Source organism: Pristis pectinata, chromosome 4, assembly GCF_009764475.1.
Source record: "Pristis pectinata isolate sPriPec2 chromosome 4, sPriPec2.1.pri, whole genome shotgun sequence".
Classification (NCBI taxonomy): domain Eukaryota; kingdom Metazoa; phylum Chordata; class Chondrichthyes; order Rhinopristiformes; family Pristidae; genus Pristis; species Pristis pectinata.
The window spans coordinates 84,156,014-84,179,713 of NC_067408.1; the positions used below are offsets into that span (position 1 = coordinate 84,156,014).

The window sequence follows — 23,700 nt, forward strand, 5'->3', positions numbered from 1 at the left end:
AGCTGGGAGCATGAGAAATTTGACTGGTAATATCTACTGTTCTTGAAACATGATGGTGAAATACAATGCATTATTTGTTAGAATTGACTGCAGAGAGCAACCAATAGTATAAAGCAAGGAATGGGAATGAAATCCAAAGTTCGGTTTGAAAGGTGTGTTTAGTATCCCTCAGGATACCATGAGATCATGCTGGCAAATTTTCTTGTAAGAATACGAAAAAACTTTTAAGGTTGCTTCTACTGACATAACTGGTCTTATTGTGTATATGCACACCAAGCCTGATGCCAAACCAGTATATTATACATTATCAACCAGTGCCATTAAAACATCAAATAGAAGAATAGCTGGAGAAGCTAGAGGAGAATAGAGTCTTAATGAAAAGAACACACAGTGAAAAAGCAACCCGAATTATGCTCGCATCCAATGCTGACATGTTATGTGGTGATTATAAGGTGACACTCACCCAGGCAGTTGGTGATGAGCAAGATCCTTACACAGAACAGGCTGTACCAAGCTTTTCATAAAGTTAGATTAGTTGCATGTTTAAGCTCAATTAAATGTAGTTAAAGAGAGTCAATAGGAGGCCTGTGTTGTACTGAAGTGCTCCATGGAGCTAATCCATCACTGAAGATCTTCCAGGCAACAATAGGTAAACACCTTTTAAGAATAAAATGACCATTATCTATACAACTAGGATGACCTCCACATTGTCATTGGTACTAAGGAAGACAAAGTTCATATTTTAGAAGATTTTAAATAATTGCTTCATCATAACGTGAAACTTAAGCAAGCTTGATGTGCTTTTGTCCAGCCAAAGTCTCATTTTAAAGGTGATTGCTGATGGTTTACAACCCATCAAGGACACAGATGAAGCTATTGTAAGAATGAAAAGACGTTTAGAATTTTTTGAGTGTCGTTCAATATCACTCCAGATTTTTGCCAGATTTAGCAACAATGCTTCCACCATGGCATCAGATGCTTACAAAGAATGAAAATGGAGATAAAATGGGGATCAAGAGAAAGCATACAACTTTTGCAAACAGCATTTAAGCAGGAAGTGCTTATTGGCATAACACAAAGGGCATTGAAGCTCACGCGTATTGTCTCAAATTACAAATTGGTAGCTGTCATCGGTCACTTCACAGATGGTGATTGGAGAAACTCCATGGCATTTGTGCTTTGTACAGATGCAAACAGATTTATGGAGAAAAAGGAAAATGAGACATAATTTTATTGAATGAAGAATTTCTCCAGTTTCTTTTGGGAGAATCATTCATGTTAGTCACTGATTGCAAACCTCCTTAGCTATTCTAGAACGAACAATGTGATTTCAGTTGTGGCACTTCTGGAATGCAGAGATGGTTAATCATTATTCAAATGTGACTACACCATCAAGCATCAGTCTTATGAACCAAACATCATTGCGGATGCTTTATAGTTGTTGCCATGTGAAGATTATAATGTAGGACAATCTTTACCTTAAAATTAGCTAATGATAACTTTCCAGTCACAGCTGCAGGAATTGCTGAGACAACACACAGGATGTCCATTTGAAGCAAGGTTATAAGTACAATCTCAGATATTGGACCAATTCAGTTTAGTGTACAGTCATTTTACAATGGAAGATTTGAATTTTCCACTGATCAAGGATGTCTGAAGTAGGGATATAGATTTGGTATTCACAGTGTCTCATGAAGTTGAACCTGAGATGAACTTTACTCAGCGCCTACAGGCCATCCACAGTTTACAAACGCCTGACTTATGGCACTCCTCCATAATATTATTAAATTTAGAAGCCTGACGTACATGCATACATTTGTTCCTAAGAATGGTACAACTGGTTTCCTCTCTTTCTTCACTTTTAGTAATTGTTCTTTCTTAGCAGTCTTGTGTGCTTTTGATGCCATTCATGACAATACTGTGAATGTATTGTTACATATCAAGTGATTTTAACGTATTTTCTTAGTAACGGACAAAATCGACATGGAGATCTGTAAAAACGGAATCCGTTCATTACCTGGGGGTGGCCAGTACTTGCATTGTGACAATGAAGGCTATTGCCCAAAGCTTTATATAATGGCCAAGTATCGACAAAGATTTAGAAAATTTAGCACCACCAAAGACTCCTCCATAGACAATGGAATAGGGTGAAACAACCATTTCAGAAAGTGAATGGCAAATTTTGTTAGAAAAGCCACAACATTCTAGACTTCATTAACATTCTAATTCAATTGAAGAGGGACTTGCAGGATCATGTTAAACTAGCTTCTTATTTCACTTGTCATATATTTTACTACAGGATTCAACCCAGCAGAGTTGTTGATGCATTGCAGATTCAGAATGTATCTGAATTTATCGGATTCCAACTTAGACGAGAAAGTGAAGCAACATCAGTTCAAACTAAAACAAAATTTTGATTTGATCCTAATGTAAAGGAGAAGAAATTCAGACAAAATAGAAAGTGAAGACCAATGAACAAGTAGGAAATACAGATGTGTGGCAAATCTGCAGTACTAAAGATGTCTTGTGCAACTTGAAGTGACCACATTGACCAAAAGATTACAATAAGAAATACCAGAACTTATTATAGAGAGATATGATAATGAATTTATTGCAGAAATGGATGTAGAACCTCCCACTAAAGAGGAGAATAAAGTCAACAGAAGGTGTGAAAATATCAGGTATTTATCAAATCAAGGAATAACTGCAACACCATAGATTCAGACACAGTTAAGAAGATCTGAGCAGGGTAGTTAACAGACTGAATCTGCAATTGCTGTACATTTGTGAAATATTACACCAAAGAGAGAAAGCAGTGTGGTATTCCTTGTATGTAAATGAGTCACATGAGCATGAGAGGTAATTGTGTCATCATACATACTGTTAATTCATTCATTGACTGTGAAGTGTTGTCATTCCTCTCAGTCCCATGGAAAACTTTTCCCTCTGTTTTTGCGATTGTAAGTTTTCACTTTCATTTACAGAGCTTGCCACTTTCCTTCTGATTAAACAACCATCCTTTGTCCAATTTTTAATAGATTCTTTTTGGGAGAAGCTCTAGTTTCGAAGAGATCTGTCCAACCAACAGACCACCTCCAACTACACTACAAAGGTTGGCTGTTGTATCCTAACACAATAGCTTTTAACGTCATATCTGTAATACTGTCATTAAATTATGCAGTATTCCTGAAAAGCTTCTCAACACTCTATCCAATGTGTATTATTACCTCGCATTACTCATTAGAGTAACAAGAAAGCACTTAGCAGTTAATGAATTAATTTTCAACTGTAGTTAAAGCAATTGGCTAGACAGCTGTGAAAGTAAACGAACAGTTTATGAGATGAGCGATCAGACTATATGTACTTTAGAAGTATTACTCGGTAGATAAATGTTTGTTTGTTTATTTATTAGTCACATGTACATCAAAACACACAGTGAAATGCAACTTTTTGCATTACTGAGAGTGTTCTGGAGGCAGCCCGCAGGTGTCACCACTCTGGCGCCAACATAGCATGCCCACAGCTCCTAACCCGTACGTCTTTGGAATGTGGGAGGATATTAATAAAGCCCACCACTCTTCACTACTTTGGTTTTAAGACTTCATTTGTAAAATGACACTTCACTATTGAACTGAAGAGTCAGCTGAGATTATGTGCTCAGTTCCATCGTTGGGATTTAAGCCGATGCGATCAGATTCTGAAAGAATGGCCTTCAGATTTTGCTCTCAATGTAAGTTAGAAGTGGAAAGCATGTTTGCATGAAGTGATCTAAACTAGCCAATTCCATGTCTTTTCAAATAAAAAACAGTCCAATGTGCAGTACTACCTTTGAAATCTTATGCATAAGAACAAATGTTGTCTGCCAATCATTTATGGTACATATGCCTGCTCTATGTTAAAGGATTGACTCCAAGCAAATAAATGGCATTTCTGTGTAATTAAGTTTCAGGGTCTTGTGACATCATTACATGAAGACAATCTGAGTCTTTTAATGGATACAAATACAACCAATTAGGTGGAAATCAAAACAAAAACCTGCAGATGAATAAAAACAGAAAATGCTGGTAATACTCAGCAGGTCAGGCCACATCTGTGGGAAGAGAAACAGAGATAACATTTCAGGTCAAGGGTCCTTCATCAGAATTGGGAAGGAGACAAAAGAAGCTTGTTAAACTGCCGAGAGGGTGAGGGAGGAGGGATGTCCTTGAAAGGGTAAAACTGAGGTAACCATGTGGATAAGCTGTAAAAGCAAGGTGATATGGTCAGTGAGTGAATAGGGAAAGTTAGAGAACACAGAGAAAAACATAGGCAAAAGAATGTTGGAGTTGAGAAATGCAGAGCAGGAAGACATGCCCAGTAGGACACACTGAGCATGTCCTCCACTCCCAAAGGACATTCCACCATCTCCCTCCCCAATCATTCCCCCTCCACTTTTATTTTTTATTTCTCTCTGGGAGTGGAGGATATGACCAGACTGCCAACAATGAAGAATGCTTTCAACTTACTGTTATTGTTTGCTCAATGATGGCAGCACAAGACATAACCCTTTCCCAGGTTAGTTCTTCATTTAAATTTGATAGGAAAGCTGCCAACCCAACTTGTGTGGTGACTGGTGTGCAGTGAGGAGAAGTTTAAGCAAACCTTATATTCCTGCTGACATCTACTACGGGACAGATGCGTTGCTCATTGTGGAGCTGAGCTGAAACTTGTTTCTGAATACTGAAATAAACAAACTATCCATTGGCAGGGTACACTAGTTCCCCACTGATGCACTGGAGACACCAGAATGCAGTAGTAGGATGCTGCTCCACAAGGCCAGCACCTATAGTTTAGCTCTTAAGATATAGAAGTAGTTGAAATCAGTGTTCAATCATCTTATGCAAGTTGCAATGTTAATGCTTGTGTTCTCATTCTTGTTGTTATTGCCAGCACTTTACTGCATTAGCATTAATAAAAATCTTAATCTACCCAGCTTCATATTCTCATCATCCGTCACTGCAATCCCTCTCAGTGATGCCTGCAGTTGCTGCCACTTGAAGAGCCTCACACTATCACGGATCCTTTGTTGCAATTGAAAAGCAATAAAGCTGCAGACACTGGAAATCTGAAATAAAAACAGAAAATGCTGGAAATATTCAGCACATCAAGCAGCATCTGTGGAAAGAGAAAAACAGAGTTAGTGCTTCAGGTTGACAACATTTCCTTGGAAGAAGGAAACATTAGATATCACGCATGCTTTAATTTGCAGAGAATGGGAGGGGTGGAGGGAACAAAGAGAATGTCTCTGATGAGGAGAGATTGAATGAGACAAGTAACGGTGCTGGTTGAGAGACTGAGATTTCTCTGTCTTTGGTTCCTATGAAGCCCAATATAAACACAAGGAATAACAATCTCACCTTCTGACTAGGTAAGTGACAGCCCTCAGGACTCGATGTTGAATTCAGTAATTTGCAGTTTGTGTCAGAACTGGCCATATCTGATGAAAAATTATCAATCTGCATTATTAATCCTGTTTTTCTCTGTTCATAGATGGAGAGAAAGGAAAACTAGATACAGTTTTATTGAATGAACAATTTCTCCAGTTTCTTTTGGGAGAATTGTTCATGTTAGTCACTGATTACAAACCTGCTCAGCTATCCCTGCATTCTGCATTATTTCAAGCGGTGTTTTCTATTTCACAGTTCCAGCTATCTGTTCTATTTCCATCTCTTTGAGGTGAATGAACTGTGATTAACGAGCCTTCACCACCCTGACTCAGACGGCAGCTCCACCATTTATGTCGTTTGGTCTCCACTCTTCCACAGACATTCCCATTGTTCTCTTTTCCCTTCCCCTCTCTCTGCAACTTAACACGCATTTGAATTCTGAGCTTTTACAGTTCTGTTGAAAGGTGATTGACCAAAAACATTCATTCTATTTATCTCTCCTTAGATGCTGCCTGGCCTATTGAATATTTCCAGCAATTTCTGTTTTTTTTATTTCCTCTTTTGACCTCTTGCTGACGTCCCAGGCCTATTTGCGGTGCTGCAAGTTGAGATGCATCATTGTGAAATCCTCCCACATACAAGCACCAGGTCGGGAGATGTGCTTTGGGACATACTGCAAAGGTCAGGATTAGATGCTGCCACAATAGGGATATGGTGCTGGGTGTGTCTCATCTATTCATCTGGACATCTCGAGAGTCTTGAGAGGATTGCCTTTCTTGCTGAAGCAGTCAGCCTCTCCCCTGATGCTCAGGGTCAAAGAGAAGAGAATTGCACACTGATTTACTGCAGTAAAAAAGGAGGCCATTCAGCCCATCAGATCTGAGCACTCCAATCAGTCCCATTCCCTTCCCTTTTTCCCTGTAATGCTGCAACTTATTCTCTCTCACATTCCCATCAACTCCACTTTGCCACTTGCCTTCACTAATTTACAGTGGCCAATTAACCCACCAGCACATCTTTAAAAGAAGTGGGAGGAAACCAGAGAACCCAGTTGAAACCCACACGGTCATGGGCAAAGTAAAGTGCAAATCCCTGGAGCTGTGAGGCAGCACACTAACTGCTGTGCCACAGTGCTGCCAACAAATGCCATTGGATATAGTTGCAATGTGGAAAATCAACTCAAGTTCAGGACATCACAGCAGCTACTAGGAAACCTAGCACACGCCTAATTGTATACTCTTCCATGCTGTATACACAAGCTATGTCTAGACGTCAGGCCCTACCATCAGAGTATGTCATACTACGTGTGAAGTTGATGATGCCTTGCAATCCTGGCAAAGCCTAGCACTTCACAGGGAAAATTGTAAAATCTTTAACTTTGGCAAAGAGTGCATCTTCATTTTTCTTTAGCTTCAGGATAAGCCAGTTTCATATTTGCTAGAATTGTCTGATACTGACAGCCACTAATCATCCTTATTTATTACATATCCAACATTCTAAATTAAGAGTTGTTTGAGTTCACTCATGCCCAGGATTTTTTGTCTTGTTTACTAACAGGACACAAGTTTCTCTCAGGAATCGAGTTGAAGTGTTGGGTTGATTGCACTGACATTGGCCATTGATTTCAAAGGAAGCAGCAAGTGCTCAGCCACTCACATGTAAGTACCAGACTTACACAACCTGCTATAAATGGAGATGTACTGAGTAACAGTAGCAGGACATTGGCCACTCTATTCTTCAAATGAATTTCATGTGAAGTCCACTAGTGGACCCCTGTCCTACTACACCAGGGAATCCAGTCCTACACCATTTAGACTCAGCATAAGACAGAGATTCCATTTAGTTCAATTGTAATTCTTAGCCAGGGGAATAGAAACCTTTCTTTCAAGTTATTTTACTTTAACGTTTTTATTGATTTGTAAATGTTCGTGTGGTTTTCAACTGACTCTTTTTAATGATTTGAAAAAATAAATATTAACAGCAATTTTAATAGTTTGTAAATATCTCTGAAAATCAGGGACATTTAAAATCTCTTTAAAACATATCTTTGCAGGTTTTGACTATTGTCTTTTCCCAGAGTTTTGTCTTCTGTCATTTGTGCCATGGGGTATCAGGGCAATCTGAGGGTAGACCCTCAGCAGTAAAATGGTTGTGCTCTGCTAGCCACTGTAACTCAGCAACAGATAATTGTCATCATCAGCCTTAATAATTGTGAATTAGAAGTATGTGATTTATTAATCATGGCAAATCAACTCCGTCCACTATTCAAGTTGCATTCTGAGCGAACCAGGAGATAATGATGGATTTTGATTGTCATCTGGTTTTCTCAGCAAGAATAAACTGGTAAAACTGGATCAGCAAATTCGTGGATGACACCAAGATTGGGGGCGTAGTGCACAATGAGGAAGGCAATCAAAGCTTGCAATGTGATCTTGACCAGCTAGGAAAATGGGTTGAAAAATAGCTGATGGAATTTAATGCAGACAAATGTGAGGTGTTGCACTTTGGGAGGACATACCAGGGTAGGCCTTACACAGTGAATGTTAGGACTCTGAGATGTGCAGTAGAACAGAGGAACCTGAGAATACAGGTCCATACTTCTTTGAAAGTGGCTTCATGGGTAGATAGGGTCATAATGAGATCTTTTGGCACTTTGGCCTCATGAATCAGGGCACTGAGAACAGGAGTTAGGATGTTATGTTAAAGTTGTACAAGATGTTGGTGAGGCAAAATTTAGAGTATTGTGTGCAGTTCTGGTCACCTACCTACAGGAAAGATATTAATAAGCTTGAAAGACTGCAGAGAAAATTTACCAGGATGCTGCCGGGACGAGAGGACCTGAGTTTTAGGGAACGGTTGAATAGGTGAGGACTTTATTCCCTGGAGCACAAAAGAATGAGGGGAGATCTTATAGAGGTATACAAAATAATGAGGGGTATAGTTAGGATGAATGTATGCAGGCTTTTTCCCCTAAGGTTGGGTGAGACTAGAACTAGATGACATAACTTTTGGATGAAAGGTGAAATATATAAGGGAAATCTGAAGGGAAACCTCTTCACTAAGAGGGTGGTGTGAGTGTGGAATGAGCTACCAGCGGAAATGATAACACTAAGAGAAGTTTGAACAAGTACAATAGATGGGAGGGGTTTGGAGGGATATGGTCCGGGTGCAAGTAGACGGGACTAGGCAGAAGATCAGGTCGGCATGGACTAGATGGGCCGAAGGGCCTGTTTCTGTGCTGTAGTACTCTATGACTCCAATGCCCATCCAAAATCAAAAGTGTCCAGTGTGCATACTGAATATTGATGATGTCACTGAGACTCCCTTGAAATTTCCTAGTTGGTGACCTGACTGGGAAATGACAATATTTCCAGCAATTATGCAAACCAAGCCTTGAAAATGTAAGTTTTTAATCTTCTTTTAAACTTTCTTTTTGAGGTGGAGACTTTTTCAAAGCTCCACAAGAAAATCTCCTTCCACAAAACCTCAGGAGGTACATCTAGGACAGACCAGCAACTATCTGCCCCACACATCATCCATAACTGGATTTAAATGAGATTCAGAGGTTGAAATAATCCTAGTCTTTATTTTTGGATCTATTGGTGAGTTCCTTCCTAACTCACATCTTTGCTTCTTACAATAATTGGTTCATAGTCAAGCATGAGGCATTTGTACTTTTCTTCTATAGTTTTTAATAGGATATATTTGAAATTTTTGAGCATTTTTCCAATTGTTTTCACAAATTTGATTTTCACAAAGCATCATAACAACTCTACTCCATAGATCTTGCTTTATCTGACTCCATGTGGATAGGTCATGCAGTTTTCAATGCCATTAACATTCATTGTTCACATGTGTGAGTGTTCCTTGCTGGTAGGGAAGACATGGATGCCAAACAACATCAGTGTTTCAGCTCTTGTGTTGTTATTATTATTAAATCCCTTGAATTCTGGAACAAAGTCACAAGTAAGGTTACTTATTTTTTGTGCTTTTGTGTTGATAAATTGCATTTTACCCTTATTTTGGTGCATTTAACAGATACTGAGTGTGGCACTAGCATCCTACCAGATTTCCTGCTCAAAAAAATCATGAAGTTGGCCAAAAATATGTTATAAACAGCGAAGCATGCACAAAATTGGAAACTGTTGGACTTTCAAAGGAAGCTGCATGAAGTACTCCCACTAATCAGGGGGAAAGGATGGGTGTTTAAAGAACCTCTTCCTGTGGCAGCCATAGAACACCATAAAAGGCTACCATGGAGGTGAGGGGGAGGACAAGGCAGTCATCCTCTGTGTGGGAACCCCCCCAATCCACCACCTCAGAAATCATCTGCCCTGACTGAGTGACCCCATGCCCTGATCAGATATGAGATCTTTCATGAAGTAGAAAATGCAGTGTGTTACTCTGGTGTGTAAAGTTTAAGAAGTTTGGAGCAAGCAGCAGTCAGGTTCAAATATCCTGAGCTTTAAGAACTTAGGCTGACAGATGTACGCATGACATAGATATCAGAACTGATGCCCCGTTGGTGATCTCATAGCACGAAGAACATAGGTTACAGTCAAAAGCTTTGATGTTTGCCGGCATGGTGGGTTGGGGTAGGAAACATGAATCACATGATTTGTGATCTTATTTAGCATATGACTGACCCCAGAAAATTGTCAGATGCATCAAGCTAAATCGTGCACAGAAATGCCCAGGCCAATTCTCTGAGAGGCATGATTTCACCCAGAAAAGATTGACAGTACAACTAAACCTGAGTTAAATCCCTTTTGTACCCAATTTGCATATGAAAATGGCATTAATGGATGGCACCAACTTATTTGCTTAGGTTTCTGAGCAAAATCTTTTTTGAGGAAACTGGAAAATGAACTTACCAGAGCCCCAAACTCATACCACATGAAGCAGTTACTTAGATGTTGGAAATCAGTTGCAAAATTAAGATCTCATAAAAGTTATAAAAAATAAAGATTATGTCTGAAAACAGAACAGAGTTAAAATGACAATCAGAGAGTCTTAATGCCTGTATACATACATGAAAGGAATTAGACTACTTCTGCTAAACAATGGGTTACTCCTTACTTGTGCTTTGTTTTTGGTTTACGTATTGTTCACTTTCTATATTAGTTCTTTCTTCCAATTTGCCATTAACTGCATAAAGTGGGATTGAGATTCCTTGCACCTAAAAAAAAATCAATCCATACTTTAACCATCAGGAAGTAAATGGAAAAAGGTCAATGATGCTTCTTCTGATCAGGATGGATTTGGATTGAGTTGAGTTCATTTGGTTTCGAATAAAACCAGATTTTTCACAGCATTGCTCTAAATGCTGAAACCAAAAGTCACAAGGTGCCAAGTGTTCATGAGATATATCTGTGAGAACACTGATATCATGTTTCAAAAATATTAATAGTAGAAAAAATATCTTGTGCTTGTCTGTAATGATGGTAAGACAGTATCAGAGCTGAGGGGTCTGTAGCTTCCTTGTGCAATGTAGAACCTGCTCGAAGCTTGTTGTAAATAGTCCACTGACTTCATCTCTAAATTCAGAGCTAAAAATAATTTAGCTTCAATGTATTACATTAAAGTTAAAGAACAAGCTTGCTTTATCTTGATGAAGAAAAGCATGGAGAACAGTTAAAGCCTCATTCTGGCACTGGGCTTCAGGTTATTCAATAAGTCATAATCTTAACACGGAGAATAATTGCTTAATCTCTTTAAACAGATTCAAATGTCAGCCTTATGGTTCCAAATGCATCATGCCATATTCAGTCTCATTTACTACTGTATAATCATTGCTTTGCATTTTATACTACAAATACTTAAATACCAATTCAAGCAGCTTTCCTTGAGAAGAAACAATGAATAAAAACATTCCAAAAAGAAGGGTATGAAATGAGAATGAATTAAGCCAATTTGAAAACTGAGAAGACAGATTTGATTAACTTACAATGTTAAATAATGTTTAAAATCAATTTATTGAACAGCATAAAAATACAAAAAAATACTAAAAAAAAGACATTTAGAAATTCATTGTGAATTTTAAAAATTATCTAACAGCATTATTGTCAGAAAAATATAACAGCAAATATTTAGTTAATTTTGAAACCGTCTTGCTTTTTATCCCTCTTAAATATGTGCATCTTCTTATGAAGCTTTAATACCTTCTTTGTCCTCCTAATACTCTCCCTTTACTAGCATTGCCTGAGGGACACACCTTACAACAGCAGCATACTTCCAGGTCTCCAATAATGTACGTCTTGGCTGTCTGCCAGAAGGCACACAACCAACTTTTCTTTCCCTCCCACTGGGAGGCGTCTGCCCTCAACTGGGATGTGTTTTCCAATATAATTAGAAACCAGAGACATAAAATAGAGTTTATTGCAGTTGTCTGTTTTCCTTTATATGTCTACCTAGGCAGTGAAAGGTCAGTGCTCCAGAATGACCACTCAATGATGCATGACAAGTTGTGTATTAGTGATATATTTTTTATAAGACATATAAGGCATAATTTTTGAAGATAGCAGCTGAAAAATCTTCCAAACAAAACTGAACTATCGATTATGCCTAATTATGTAAATGGAAGGAAATTACATTATATTCATGGCTAAAGTATTGAACTTGAAATCGAAATGGACTAATAATTTTAAGATTTTTGAGTAATGTCAGAACTGCCTCTCCCACTTAACTATGTACAGTGCTCGCAATTGTTAGATTTTATATTACAGGATATTAAAGGCTTTAGCATAGATTATTATGATGCCAGTTCTTTATGCACCACTGTATATAGTGTCAGTGGATGAGGTGGGGCAAAATGAGGAATGGTCAGTCGTCACCGTATACTCAACGTTCTGGTTCAAGTTGGTCTTTCCTCACATGGCAAAAAAAATTGTGAGGCATGGTTAGTCCTGGCTGTCTCTGGGCCAAGGCCTTTTTGGAAATAGTTTAGAGATCAGCGTTAGGTTTGCAGCTACACAAGCGTCTAATGATTAATGTCCTAGATAGGTTTAAAGTGATTGAATGTGTAATAATTCAATTATATATTATAAGCATTATATCTATTTTGTACTGATTAATTTAGAATGTTACACAGAATAATGTGTCTTGATAAGCCAGAAACGAGCTATTTTACTTTTGAAGTAACGTACAGGCTACACCAACACACAAAGGAAATCATGTTTTTTTTTGCATGGAATACATATATTAACTTGAGCATATATAAATAACACGTTAGGTCTATTGTGTAACAGAAGCTCATCACATAGCACAAAGGTTTACATCATCAGCATGATTCAGAAATGATGATGCAAATTCCCTAGAGGGCTGGCAACCCACTTTCTTCCAGATTCAGAGAGCACTCCCTACATCCTTAGTTTTACAGGAATAACACTTACCCTGTAATACAATTAAGGTTGCCCAGAAGTCAGTCTGTTATTGCCTTTTTGCGCTGTCTTTTTGCTTAATCAAAAACCTTCCCACCTAGTTACTAATAAATGACTGCAGATATTAGGAACTTTTAAAAATTCAGTAGTCATCATGAAATTTGGATGCTTTGAACTATCGTTGCTGCCCGCCCGAACATTTTCTTTTCTTTTTTTTAAATATAGGCAGCAAATAAAAGCACTTCCTAGTACAGAACAAAGCATTTCGGTAAAGATGTGCTTCGAACAGCCAAATGTTGGTTGAACATCCCAGCCACCTGAACTGAGTCCAGGTCAAACCATAGGGGATGAATTGAATTAGGAACTAATGAACGCCCTGCTCTGCATTATTAATGATTAATAAATACTGGGTTTAATTCAGACATGAAACAAAAACCAGCCACTCAGTGCACACTTCCTCTTTTATTGCAGTCAAAGCCTTTTTTAGTGGGATTACAATATAGCTACCAAAATACTATCTTTCCAAATTGTTTCTCATAATTAGCCAATGTAGAATACATTATACAGGGTCTCTATACAAATATTCCTATTCTGCAGATTAATTTGTGTATATTATTACATTGTAAAAAATAATACAAATTTTCCTTTCTAGGTTTTTTTCCTGCAATTTACAAATTAAATTTTGAAAGAGATTCATGGGGGTTGATATTTGTACAATAGTGCATCTCTCTAAGCAAATCTGATTTCATAGATAATATCGTCTGATTTTTGGGTGAGGTAATGGATAGATTTTGAAGAACATTGGCAACATAAGATTCTAAATTTAATTTTACCTTATCCATTAGTTTAAAATAAATTGTGCTATAATTCAGTTATATCATTACAGACAGCATTGATTAATGAAGCTTCCATTGCATATTCTAATAAAAACCTTTTTTTAATTGAATAAAGGAGAAGAAAACAACAATTCTATTCTGTTACCTGACTGAGTCAGAATATTCAGCTTAATTTGAAAGTTAAGCTTTTCAAGAATATCCTACTACCCTTTCAACACAATTATTGTAAAATACAATAATTGGTTGTCAAATGTGGGGATTATATCCACCAATCCAATAACTAGACTGAGACATATAAGCTTGATGCTCATGCTGTGATCACCCATCCAAATCTTCATTATAAAGTTGGCATAGGTCACCTGTCCACGAGATGCATTATCCCAAAAAAAATTATTGTCCTTACAATTCTTGCAAAGATTATTATTCCATAAAACAGAATTATGGTAGAAATATTTCTGATTTGTCAAAGTAAAATTAAGATTTGAACCTCCTTTCACATATTATTGAGCATTGTTCTTTGTTTTCTTTAATTCATCTTTATTCCCCTTAAAATCTCTAGGGTTTAAGTGTAAAACATTTTCTTTCATGCATTAACAGTTGGAAACTATCCTATCTTTTAAAAAAAATCCAGAACACAAAGGAGACTTAGGAAAGACTCTACCACAAGGACCAGCATACAGTGTTAGCTAGCCTTGCATACTAGGTGCCACTCCCAAAGCTGGACCTCTGCAGCCAAACCATACGATCACAGGTTGAAATTCCAGTGCAAGATTCAGCTAATTAGCTGTAAAACAGGCCATTTTAAAAAAAAACATTCTCCATTCATCCTGATTAACACAGTAGCGCAGTGTCCGTGATTACTAATTTTTTTTCGTTAATGCAGCAATGACCTTTGTGCATAACAGTGTGATTGTTTTAGGTACATTTGTTCTAATTCTTAGTTGTTTCCAACTAATATGTAATTTAAATCGGCCATTGGCTAAAATCCCAGAGACTTAGCATTATGCTTGTTGAATATCAAACCAAAAGGCATACTCGAATGAAGCACTGGCAGAATCCAAATGCTGTGCTGAACCTGATGCATTTCAGGTATTTTAACTCCTTTAGCTGTAGAAAAAAATTCTTAAAATTTAGCAGTCAGAAATTCGGAACCAAACATGAATTGTAATAATCTTCCAATTCCTAATTCACTTGCAACCATTGAAAAGGTGCAATTATCCACTATAATGGATTTTATTATCAGATCTTAGTAAAATGAAACAAAGCACTATGACATACAAAGCATCATGTATTTTTTTTCTTTTTTCTCCCCATTTCATATTTTAATCTTCACTCAAGCAATGGTCATGCAAACATATCATGTACTGAAGTCACAAAATTTTAAGTCAAGCAGTATTTTTCCAGTTATAAATTTCAGACATTTATATTGCTAAAAGTATTGCAATTTCTACTCCTAAAAAGATAGATCACTGCAAAAATGTTGTTCCAAGAACTGAAAAAAAGACAATATTTTGTACCTGTTTAGTTCTTCTAATGCAGCACAACATGATGCCTGTATCCCTTTCTTTTCCTCTCCCTTCCTATTCTCTTTCTTGCTGCTCTCTCACTCCCTCTCTTCCTGTCTCTCACTCCCTCTCTCTGTCTCTCTTGCACACACAGGCACTGCCGACAGCTGCACAGTCAAATGCTGCTGATACTCTCCTACCAGTTCACCCCCCCCACCCCCACCACCACCACCACCAATACCACCACCTCCCACCCACCCGTGCCACCACTCCCAGACAGCTCATTAAATATTAAACATCTCTTCTGCACCCTCAGTGGCCACTGTCTAAGTGTTCACGTTTCTGGAGTATTAACAATTTAAGTACTGAATGTCTTTAAGCATCTTGTAGCACATATTCAGATATGTTACCACAATCTATAACGGGAATACTTTGTACTTTAGGAATAATATATTAAAAAGGCAAGTAGCAATGTATTCATTAAAAACATTTTTAATTAGTTTATTTGATTTCTCACAAAAATAGGCAAACATTTGGTTTGTATTATATTTTTTGAAATGATGCCAAAATGCTACAAGAGCATCACACAATTAATGAAGTGATCTGCCACGCCCAAACTGTGGTGCTGTACAGGGCTAGTCTGACAAATTGATTTTAACCCTCTCATGAATAATGGAAATTGCAAGGTTTAGTGCATTTTTTAACACTGCTTTATGAATGCATATTTTTTTTAACCCAGCTGCTGAACAATAACGTCAGCATACATTAACCCTTAGAATGCTGCAGGTTTTTAGTCCCAACAAAGCAATTAATGTTTGTGACTAGCAACAAAGAACAAAATAAAAGATCATTAATTTCGATTTTAAAATAAAAACCCTTTGCTAGATTTTTTTCCAGATTAATTACAAACCAAAGCAAGGCTACAGTAATATTTTACAGCAGATTTTTAAAAAATCATACCATTCACAAAATGGAATCTCCTGCATCACTCATCCGGTCCAACTCCGTACCACAACAAGAACATAAAAAGGAAACTGCGGGTTTAAACCTATAGTTAAGGTTGGGTATTTCCATATAAACAATAGTAAATTAACAACAAATAATTTTAAAGTCAATCCTAGAGTACCTTATTAATTACTTGATAATGTGAAATAATGTGAATAAACCTATAAAAAGGGGAGATATAAAGACAGGGAAGAGAGCAACCAAAGTGTTCCATTATAGCTTAATAATAATTTATTTTGAACATTATCATATCTCATATTATTAAGTGTACCATAAAAACACCTATTTACTTCTGAAATTTTACATTATTAGACTTTTTTTGGCATGAAAAAGGATCCATTTCATTTCAATTGGCCTGACATGCAAGATGGAAATTCTGAGTGACAGTGACTGAAGGGTATGACAAACAACTGTAATGGATGTGCCATATATTTGGTGAGATGCAGAGGGTCAGTAACATATAGCATGAATGGCATTCCCTGAAATGGTCAGACAAAATACTAAACCTGGGATAATATGAAAGTATGAAACACAAATTTAGGCTAAGTTCTACTGTGTAGTATTAACATTTCTTTTGATGCTTGTGAAAGAATTTTATCCAAAACCTAATTATGTTGTGTTTGCCTCTGGACTTTTGATCTGGGTCTTCCACTCTTATGAAGTGCATATGCATGAAGCCACAGTAATGTCATATAGTATAGAAAGCTGGATTGATGTCATGTGTGCAAAATTCTGTCATGAACACTAAATCCGCAGAGGACAAAGGCCCCAAGCGATGTCTCAACGGGCTGAGGCCTGCCTTAGCAACAGGGTTCTTTACCTCAGCTACTTCAAAATATCAGCTTGGTGATCACCCTCAAGCACCACTCCCTCACCCCTCTCCATCACCACTTCTTCAAGTGCTTTTCAAGTGCCTGATGCCTGTAACACTTTGGAGGCACCATGGAGTATATTGCAGAAGAGCTGCCTCAGTTTGTTTATGCTTGTCACATTTCCTATAACTTGGCAATTATTTGAGCTCAGCTTTTGCCAGTGCCTAGGTAGCAGGAACATGTGACAGAGGACTAAGTGAGGTCAGTCGTCCCTTTCTAAGTGGGCATGTAAGGAACACTTTAGAACATTGTACTTTCAAGAAAAGGAGCCCAAATCTAATCACTACCCTGAGAATTAGGCAGCCCATGGACTGGGACAGCATTTGGACACTCTCTGGTAACAGTAATCCCATGCAAGTGCTTTAAAATGACCAACCTAATAAGAAAGATACCAACTACATGTCTCGATTCCCTATAGCCTGTCTACTAAATTGGTAAGTTGGTTTATTATTGTCACATGTACCGAGGTACAGTGAAAAACTTGTCTTGCGTACCATTCATACAGATCAATTCATTACAACAGTGCATTGAGGTAGTACAAGGTAAAATAATAACAGAGTGCAGAATAAAGTGTTACCGTTACAGTGAAAGTGCAGTGGAGGTGGACAATAAGGTGCAAGGTCATAACAAGGTAGATTAAGAGGTCAAGAGTCCATCTTGATATACTAGAATGTTCAGTAGTCTTATAACAGTGGAATAGAAGCTGTCTTTGACCCTGGTGGTATGTGCTTTCAGGCTTTTTTATCTTTTGCCCCATGGGAGGGAGGAGCAGAGAGAATGTCCAGGGTGGGCAGGGTCTTTGATTGTGCTGGCTGCTTTACTGAGGCAGTGAGAAGTGTAGATAGAGTGCATGGAGAGGAGGCTGGTTTCCATGATGTGCTGAGCTGTCTAAATTGATAAATTGGTTTATTATTGTCACATGTACCGATGTACAGTGAAAAACTTGTCTTGCATACTGTTCATACAGATCAATTCATTACACAGTACATTGAGGTAGTACATGGTAAAACAATACAAAATGCAAAATAAAGTGCTACAGTGACAGTGAAAGTGCAGTGCAGGTAGACAATAAGGTCATAACAAGGTGGACTGTGAGATCAGGAGTCCATCTTATCATACTAGGGAACCGTTCAATAGTCTAATAACAGCAGGATAGAAGCTGTCCTTGAGCCTGCTGATATGTGTTTTCAGGCTTTTGTATTTTCTGCCTGATGGGAGAGGGGAGAAGAGAGAATGTCCCGGGTGGGTGGGGTCTTTGATTATTCTGGCTGCTTTGCTGAGGCAGCGAGAATTATAGACAGATTCCATGGAAGGGAGGCTGGTTTCTGTGATGTGCTGATCTGTGTCCACAACACTTTGCAGTTTCTTGTGGTCACAGGCAAAGCCGTTACCATACCAAGACATGACGCATCTGGATAGGATGCTTTCTGTGGTGCATGGATAAAAGTTGGTGAGGGTCAGAGGGGATATGCCAAATTTCTTTAGCCTCCTGAGGAAGTAGAAGTGCTGATGAGCTTTCTTGGCCACGGCTTCTATGTGGTTGGATCAGGACAGACTATTGGTGATGTTCACTGCTAGGAACTTGAAATTCTCAACCCGCTTGACCTCAGCACCATTGATGTGCACCATGACAGGAGCATGTGCACCACCCCACGTCCTGAAGTCAATGACCAGCCCTTTTTTGTTTTGCTGACGTTGAGGGAATGGCGCCATGTCACTAGGCTCTCTATCTCCTTCCTGTAGTCCGGCTCATCATTATTTGAGATACGGCCTAATACGGTGGTATCATCTGCAGACTTGTAGAAGGAGTTAGAGCAGAATCAGGCCACGCAGTCGTGAGTGTATAGGGGATAGACTAGGGGGCTGAAAACACAGCGTTGTGGGACACCATTGCTGAGGATAGTCATGGCAGAGGTGTTGGTGCCTATCCTGACTGATTACAGTCTGTTGGTCAGGAAGTCAAGGATCCAGTTGCAAAGGGAGGTGTTGAGTCCCAGGTCTAGGAATTTAGAGATGAGTTTGCTTGGAATTATAATATTGAAGGCAGAACTGTAGTCAATAAAAAATAGTCTAATGTAGGTGTCTTTACTGTCCAGATGCTCCAGAAATGTTTGTAGGGCCAGGGGGATGATGTCCGCCATAGAACTGTTACGGCGGTATGAGAATTGCAGTGGGTCAAGGTTGTATGGGAGGCTGGAGTTAGTAAGTGCCATAACCAGCCTCTTGAAGCAATGCATTCCATGACAAGCCTCTCGAAACAACACGTGCCATGATCAGCCTCTCAAAGCAGAGGCTACCACCATGTCAGGAGTACAATGGAATTCTCACCACTTGTCTGGTTGAGGGTAACACAACATAAATCAGGAAGCTCAACATCATCCAAAACCACACATAACATCCACCACCTTTCCTCCTTTTAGCATGTACTGTATGTAATTGCATAGCATTTCCATTAGAGCCTTGAATGGTAGTTTGTATCTGGATGGTCAACTCCATGTTGAACATAATACGGTGAGGATCACGAGATTCACTCCAGCATGGCAGTCTCTGCAATGCTTGCTTTGAATGAAGGCAGTATTTGGTGGTCTCTGTCTTCTGTGGTTACCTTTCTCAGTCAGGTGAGCTTTCAGTTTCTCCTCACTTCCTGAGTGTAGGTGGCCATCTCCCATTGCTTGCATCGATATCCACCATCTTCAGATCTCGTTATCCTTTTAGTGGAGGTACCAGCAGGTTGTGATCCATTGACCAGCTCAACATAGAATGTCCTCAAGCATACCCCTCATTCTTCCAATTAATATGGCCAATCCACCACAGATGAAGTTACCTTTAAAACAATTGTATGCTGATGGACTTTGCATGCTTTGGGATTTCTAAATTGGTGACCTTGTCCTGCCAGAAGTTGCCTTGGATGCATCAGAGGCAGTGAAGGTGGAAACTGTCAAATCTTTTCTCAAGACTTACGTAGATTGTCCAGGACTCACTACTGCAGAGGAGTAAATAAGGATCCTCAAGTGGGCAAGGTTGTACAGCTGTCTGTCAATTCAGGTGTGTGTAATTAAGTACTCTATGTGGATGAGTGGAAGTTATGTCACCGCACCAGTGAGAAGAATCCGACAGAGAGTTGGTGTCAGAACAACAGCCTAAGGCTTCTTTGTCAGTATCTCGAGTTCTATCCCATAGAAGGACAAGAGTACCAGACACATGGAAACATTACCACATGCAGATTCCCCTCCAAGATGCATACTATCCTTACTTGGAAGTATTTTGTTTATTGCTGCTGAGTATAAATTCTGGTCGTCAATACCAAATTGCTCTGCAGGGGAACACTTCAGGGGTTAGCTACCCAGTAACTTTTAAAGAGAAAGGAGTGATGACCATCTATAAATAAAAATAAGATATAATATTCCCATTCCATGCATTCCATTTTTCCTTTCATCTGTGGCTAATCATGTTTTTTATACATTGATTCTTGAGATCTAAGTATGAAAAGCAAGGCCAGCATTTATTGCCAATCCCTAAGTAGTCTTGATAAGATGGGGAATGGTGTGAGCCACTGGCTTGAACAGCCACAATTTTTCTGGTGAAGCTACTCCCAAAGTACTGTTAGACAGGGAGTTCCAAGGTTGAGACCCAGCAGTGATGAAGGACTAGCAATATATTTCCAAGTCAGGATGGTGTACATCTTGGAGGAGAATCTGCAGAGAATGGTGTTCCCACATACCCGTTGCCCTTATCCATCTTGGTGGTGTAGATTGTGGCTGTGGGAGGTGTGGTCAGAATAACCTAGGTGAGTGATTGTAGAGCATTTTGTACATGGCACATACTGCTGCCACCCTCTCTGGTGGTGGAGGAAATTAATATTTAGGGTGGTTGATGAGGTGCCAATCAAATGGTGTTTGAAACAATGGATAGTGTGGAATTTCTTGAGAGTTGTTGACAATGCACTCATCCAGGCAGGTGAAAAGTATTCCTGACTTGTGCTTTGTAGATGCTGGAAAGGCCTTGAGGTGTCAGGAGGTGAGTCACTCACCACAGTTCACCTAGCCTCTGACCTGCTTTTACAGGAACTGTAGTTACGTGGCTGGTCCAATTGAGTTTCTGGTCAATGATATTGACAGTGGGGAACTCAGTGATGGTAATGTCAAGGGTAGGTGGTTAGATTATATTTTCTTGGCAATGGTCATTGCTTGGTGGTTTTGTGAAACAAATATTATATGTCACTTATCAGCCCATGTTCTGCATGTTGTCTAGTTCATGCTAGATGCTGGCATTGGCTGCTTCAGTTGCTGAGAATTGTGAATGGAATTAAACATTGCACAATCATGAGCAAACATCCTCATTGCTTGGGATTATTGATCTCCAACATCCACAACCATCAGTTTCACCAGGGCATTTTGACGGCACACATGGTCAAATGCTGCCTTGATTTCAAGGGCACTCACCTCCTCACCTCACCTCAAGAATTCAGCTCTTTGATCCATATTTAGATCAAGGCTGTGATAAGGTCTGGAATAAGCAGTCCTGACAAAACCCATATTGGGCATTGGTGAGTAGATTATTCGAGAGTAAGCGTTGTTTGGATTTACTGTTGTTTACATGTTCCATCAATTTTCTGATGACCAGAAGTAGACCAATTGAGTGGTATTAGAATTGGAATAGGTTTATTACTGTCACATGTACTGAAATACAGTGAAAAAACCTGTCTTGCATACTATTCATACCTTTTCCTTGTGACTGTCCCTTTGATGTCCAGTTTATTCCTCATCAGGCAATGCACCCTAAACTAATTAGTTAATCCAATTAATTCTGTATCAGAAGTTTTCATTTAGAAGTTGCTGTGATGGGGAAGAGATCAGGATTTATCTGCTATTACCCAATTGCCCTTCTATGGGCAGTCAGACAGCAAAAATCCCATTGTGGAGAAAAAATTATGTAGTTTGGGTCCTTGGGTTCATCTTGTTGTGAAATGAAAGGTCTTACTCACAGGCTCTTCAGTCTGCAGCCTGACTTTATAAAAACATTCTTTTGAAAACATCCTGTTGTCTGTTATATTATGCTGGGAAAGATTTTGGTCATATTTTTCATTAATTTTAGTCCACATTAGTCAATCAGAGGTTTAGTATACTCTTGAAGTTATTGCATACAAATAGGAGTTAGTGTTGGCCCCTATGGGCGAAAAGGTGGACCCAATTTAAGATACAGGTGGCAGAGTTTTGTATGAGCTCATTTAAAGAGGATTTTTGCACCAACCTGATTAACTCTCATAACTGGACACAAATTTGTTGCTGATGCAATTCTCCTCTTCTGCTTGCCTGAATGCATTAAGGCATTCAAACTCTGGATATCTGTTCATATAAGAGTTGTGAGACTGATTCTTTTCATTTGAGATTTGAAATATGAAGAAAGAATAGAGAAACTAATTTGCATTGAAAGGGATTACGGAAAGCTGATTTTACAGAGGAATAAAGACAAAGATCTGTCAAAATAAGACAAAGTGGCTAAAAGTGGTAAAGGTTCAAATTCCAGTTCCAATCAATATTAATTAATTGTGTAAACCTCCCATTATAAAACATAATAATCCACAAAATATTGAACTGTATTGAAAGACATCATGAACATTCTGCAGGCTACTCAATATACCGTAATGTATTCCAACATTCTAATCCATTTATTGTGTTGATGTTCAGCAATAGTATCTGTTGCAGTCACTCTTGAAGCCAGAGTGTGAGATGTTGTTCAGCAGTGGAAGATTTACAAATGTTTATGAACCTAACTTCGTATCTATAGTGATGCAGCTCTACATCCCAGTTACACATTTGAAAGCTGCCTTTCAAAGACGAGATATCGAAATGCCGAAAATTGAAGAAAGGCACTGGTATCAATTCATTAATGTTTTTAAAGTGCAGCAGTTCAGTCTTCCACAAAGTTAACCTTAAGATCTGATTTAAATGATCAGTGAATTCAAACAGAGACAATTTAATTTTTTCAGAGTATGAATGATTAATAAGCAATTTTCTTTTAAGCTTGTTTTGTGTCTCACCTCTCAATGTTTTGGTAGTACACTGGCTATGGAATTCAGGTGAGTAACTTGTGGAGGCCTTTGGCATTGTGATGATGTTGCTAGGAGCTTGTTAGTAAGAGCTGGACCTCCAACTGAAATTGAGTGTGGGCCAGATAATCTAGATTTGTTGTTTTTTTTTGAATGAGTTCAAAAAAAGAACAAAGCCCAGCTGGAAAGGTAGCAACTTGCTGCATTAAACTAGCAAATAGTGTCCCCAAGGCTGTATATAATTGGAAACATAATTATCTGGTAGGTATCACTTTACTGCTTCACTATGAAGTTGCGAACAGGGGATACCAGTCTTTAGACATCACCTAACATGTTACAAAGAACATTATTACTGAACACAAAGCTGTGAATCTAATCCAACCTGTAGATAAGGATCTTGTCTACCTTGGTTGATGGTCCTCTGTGAAGTTAATTTGATTGACCTTAAAGCAGTTATGGAATTAAACAGCGCAGAAGAATTTCCAATCCATCTTACCTTTAACAGTCCTTTGGCAGAGCCATCCAACCAACACCACCACTTCTCTCCATAGCCCTATATGCTTCCACCTCCAAAGAATTCATCCAATTTCCTTCAGAGAATTACGACTGAGTCAACATCCACCACTTT

General features: G+C 38.6%; 1 protein-coding gene across 1 annotated transcript in view; it reads right to left on the bottom strand.

Annotated features, from left to right (window-relative positions):
• The window catches only part of gap43 (growth associated protein 43), a 181,372-nt gene extending 166,047 nt beyond the window's left edge, over positions 1-15,325 (bottom strand). Inside the window, exon 1 of the mRNA XM_052014847.1 lies at positions 15,159-15,325. Within this exon, the coding sequence (XP_051870807.1) occupies positions 15,159-15,188 (30 nt within the window). The 5' untranslated portion in view covers positions 15,189-15,325. The remainder of the gene's footprint in view (positions 1-15,158) is intronic.
• Positions 15,326-23,700: the final 8,375 nt, after the last annotated feature.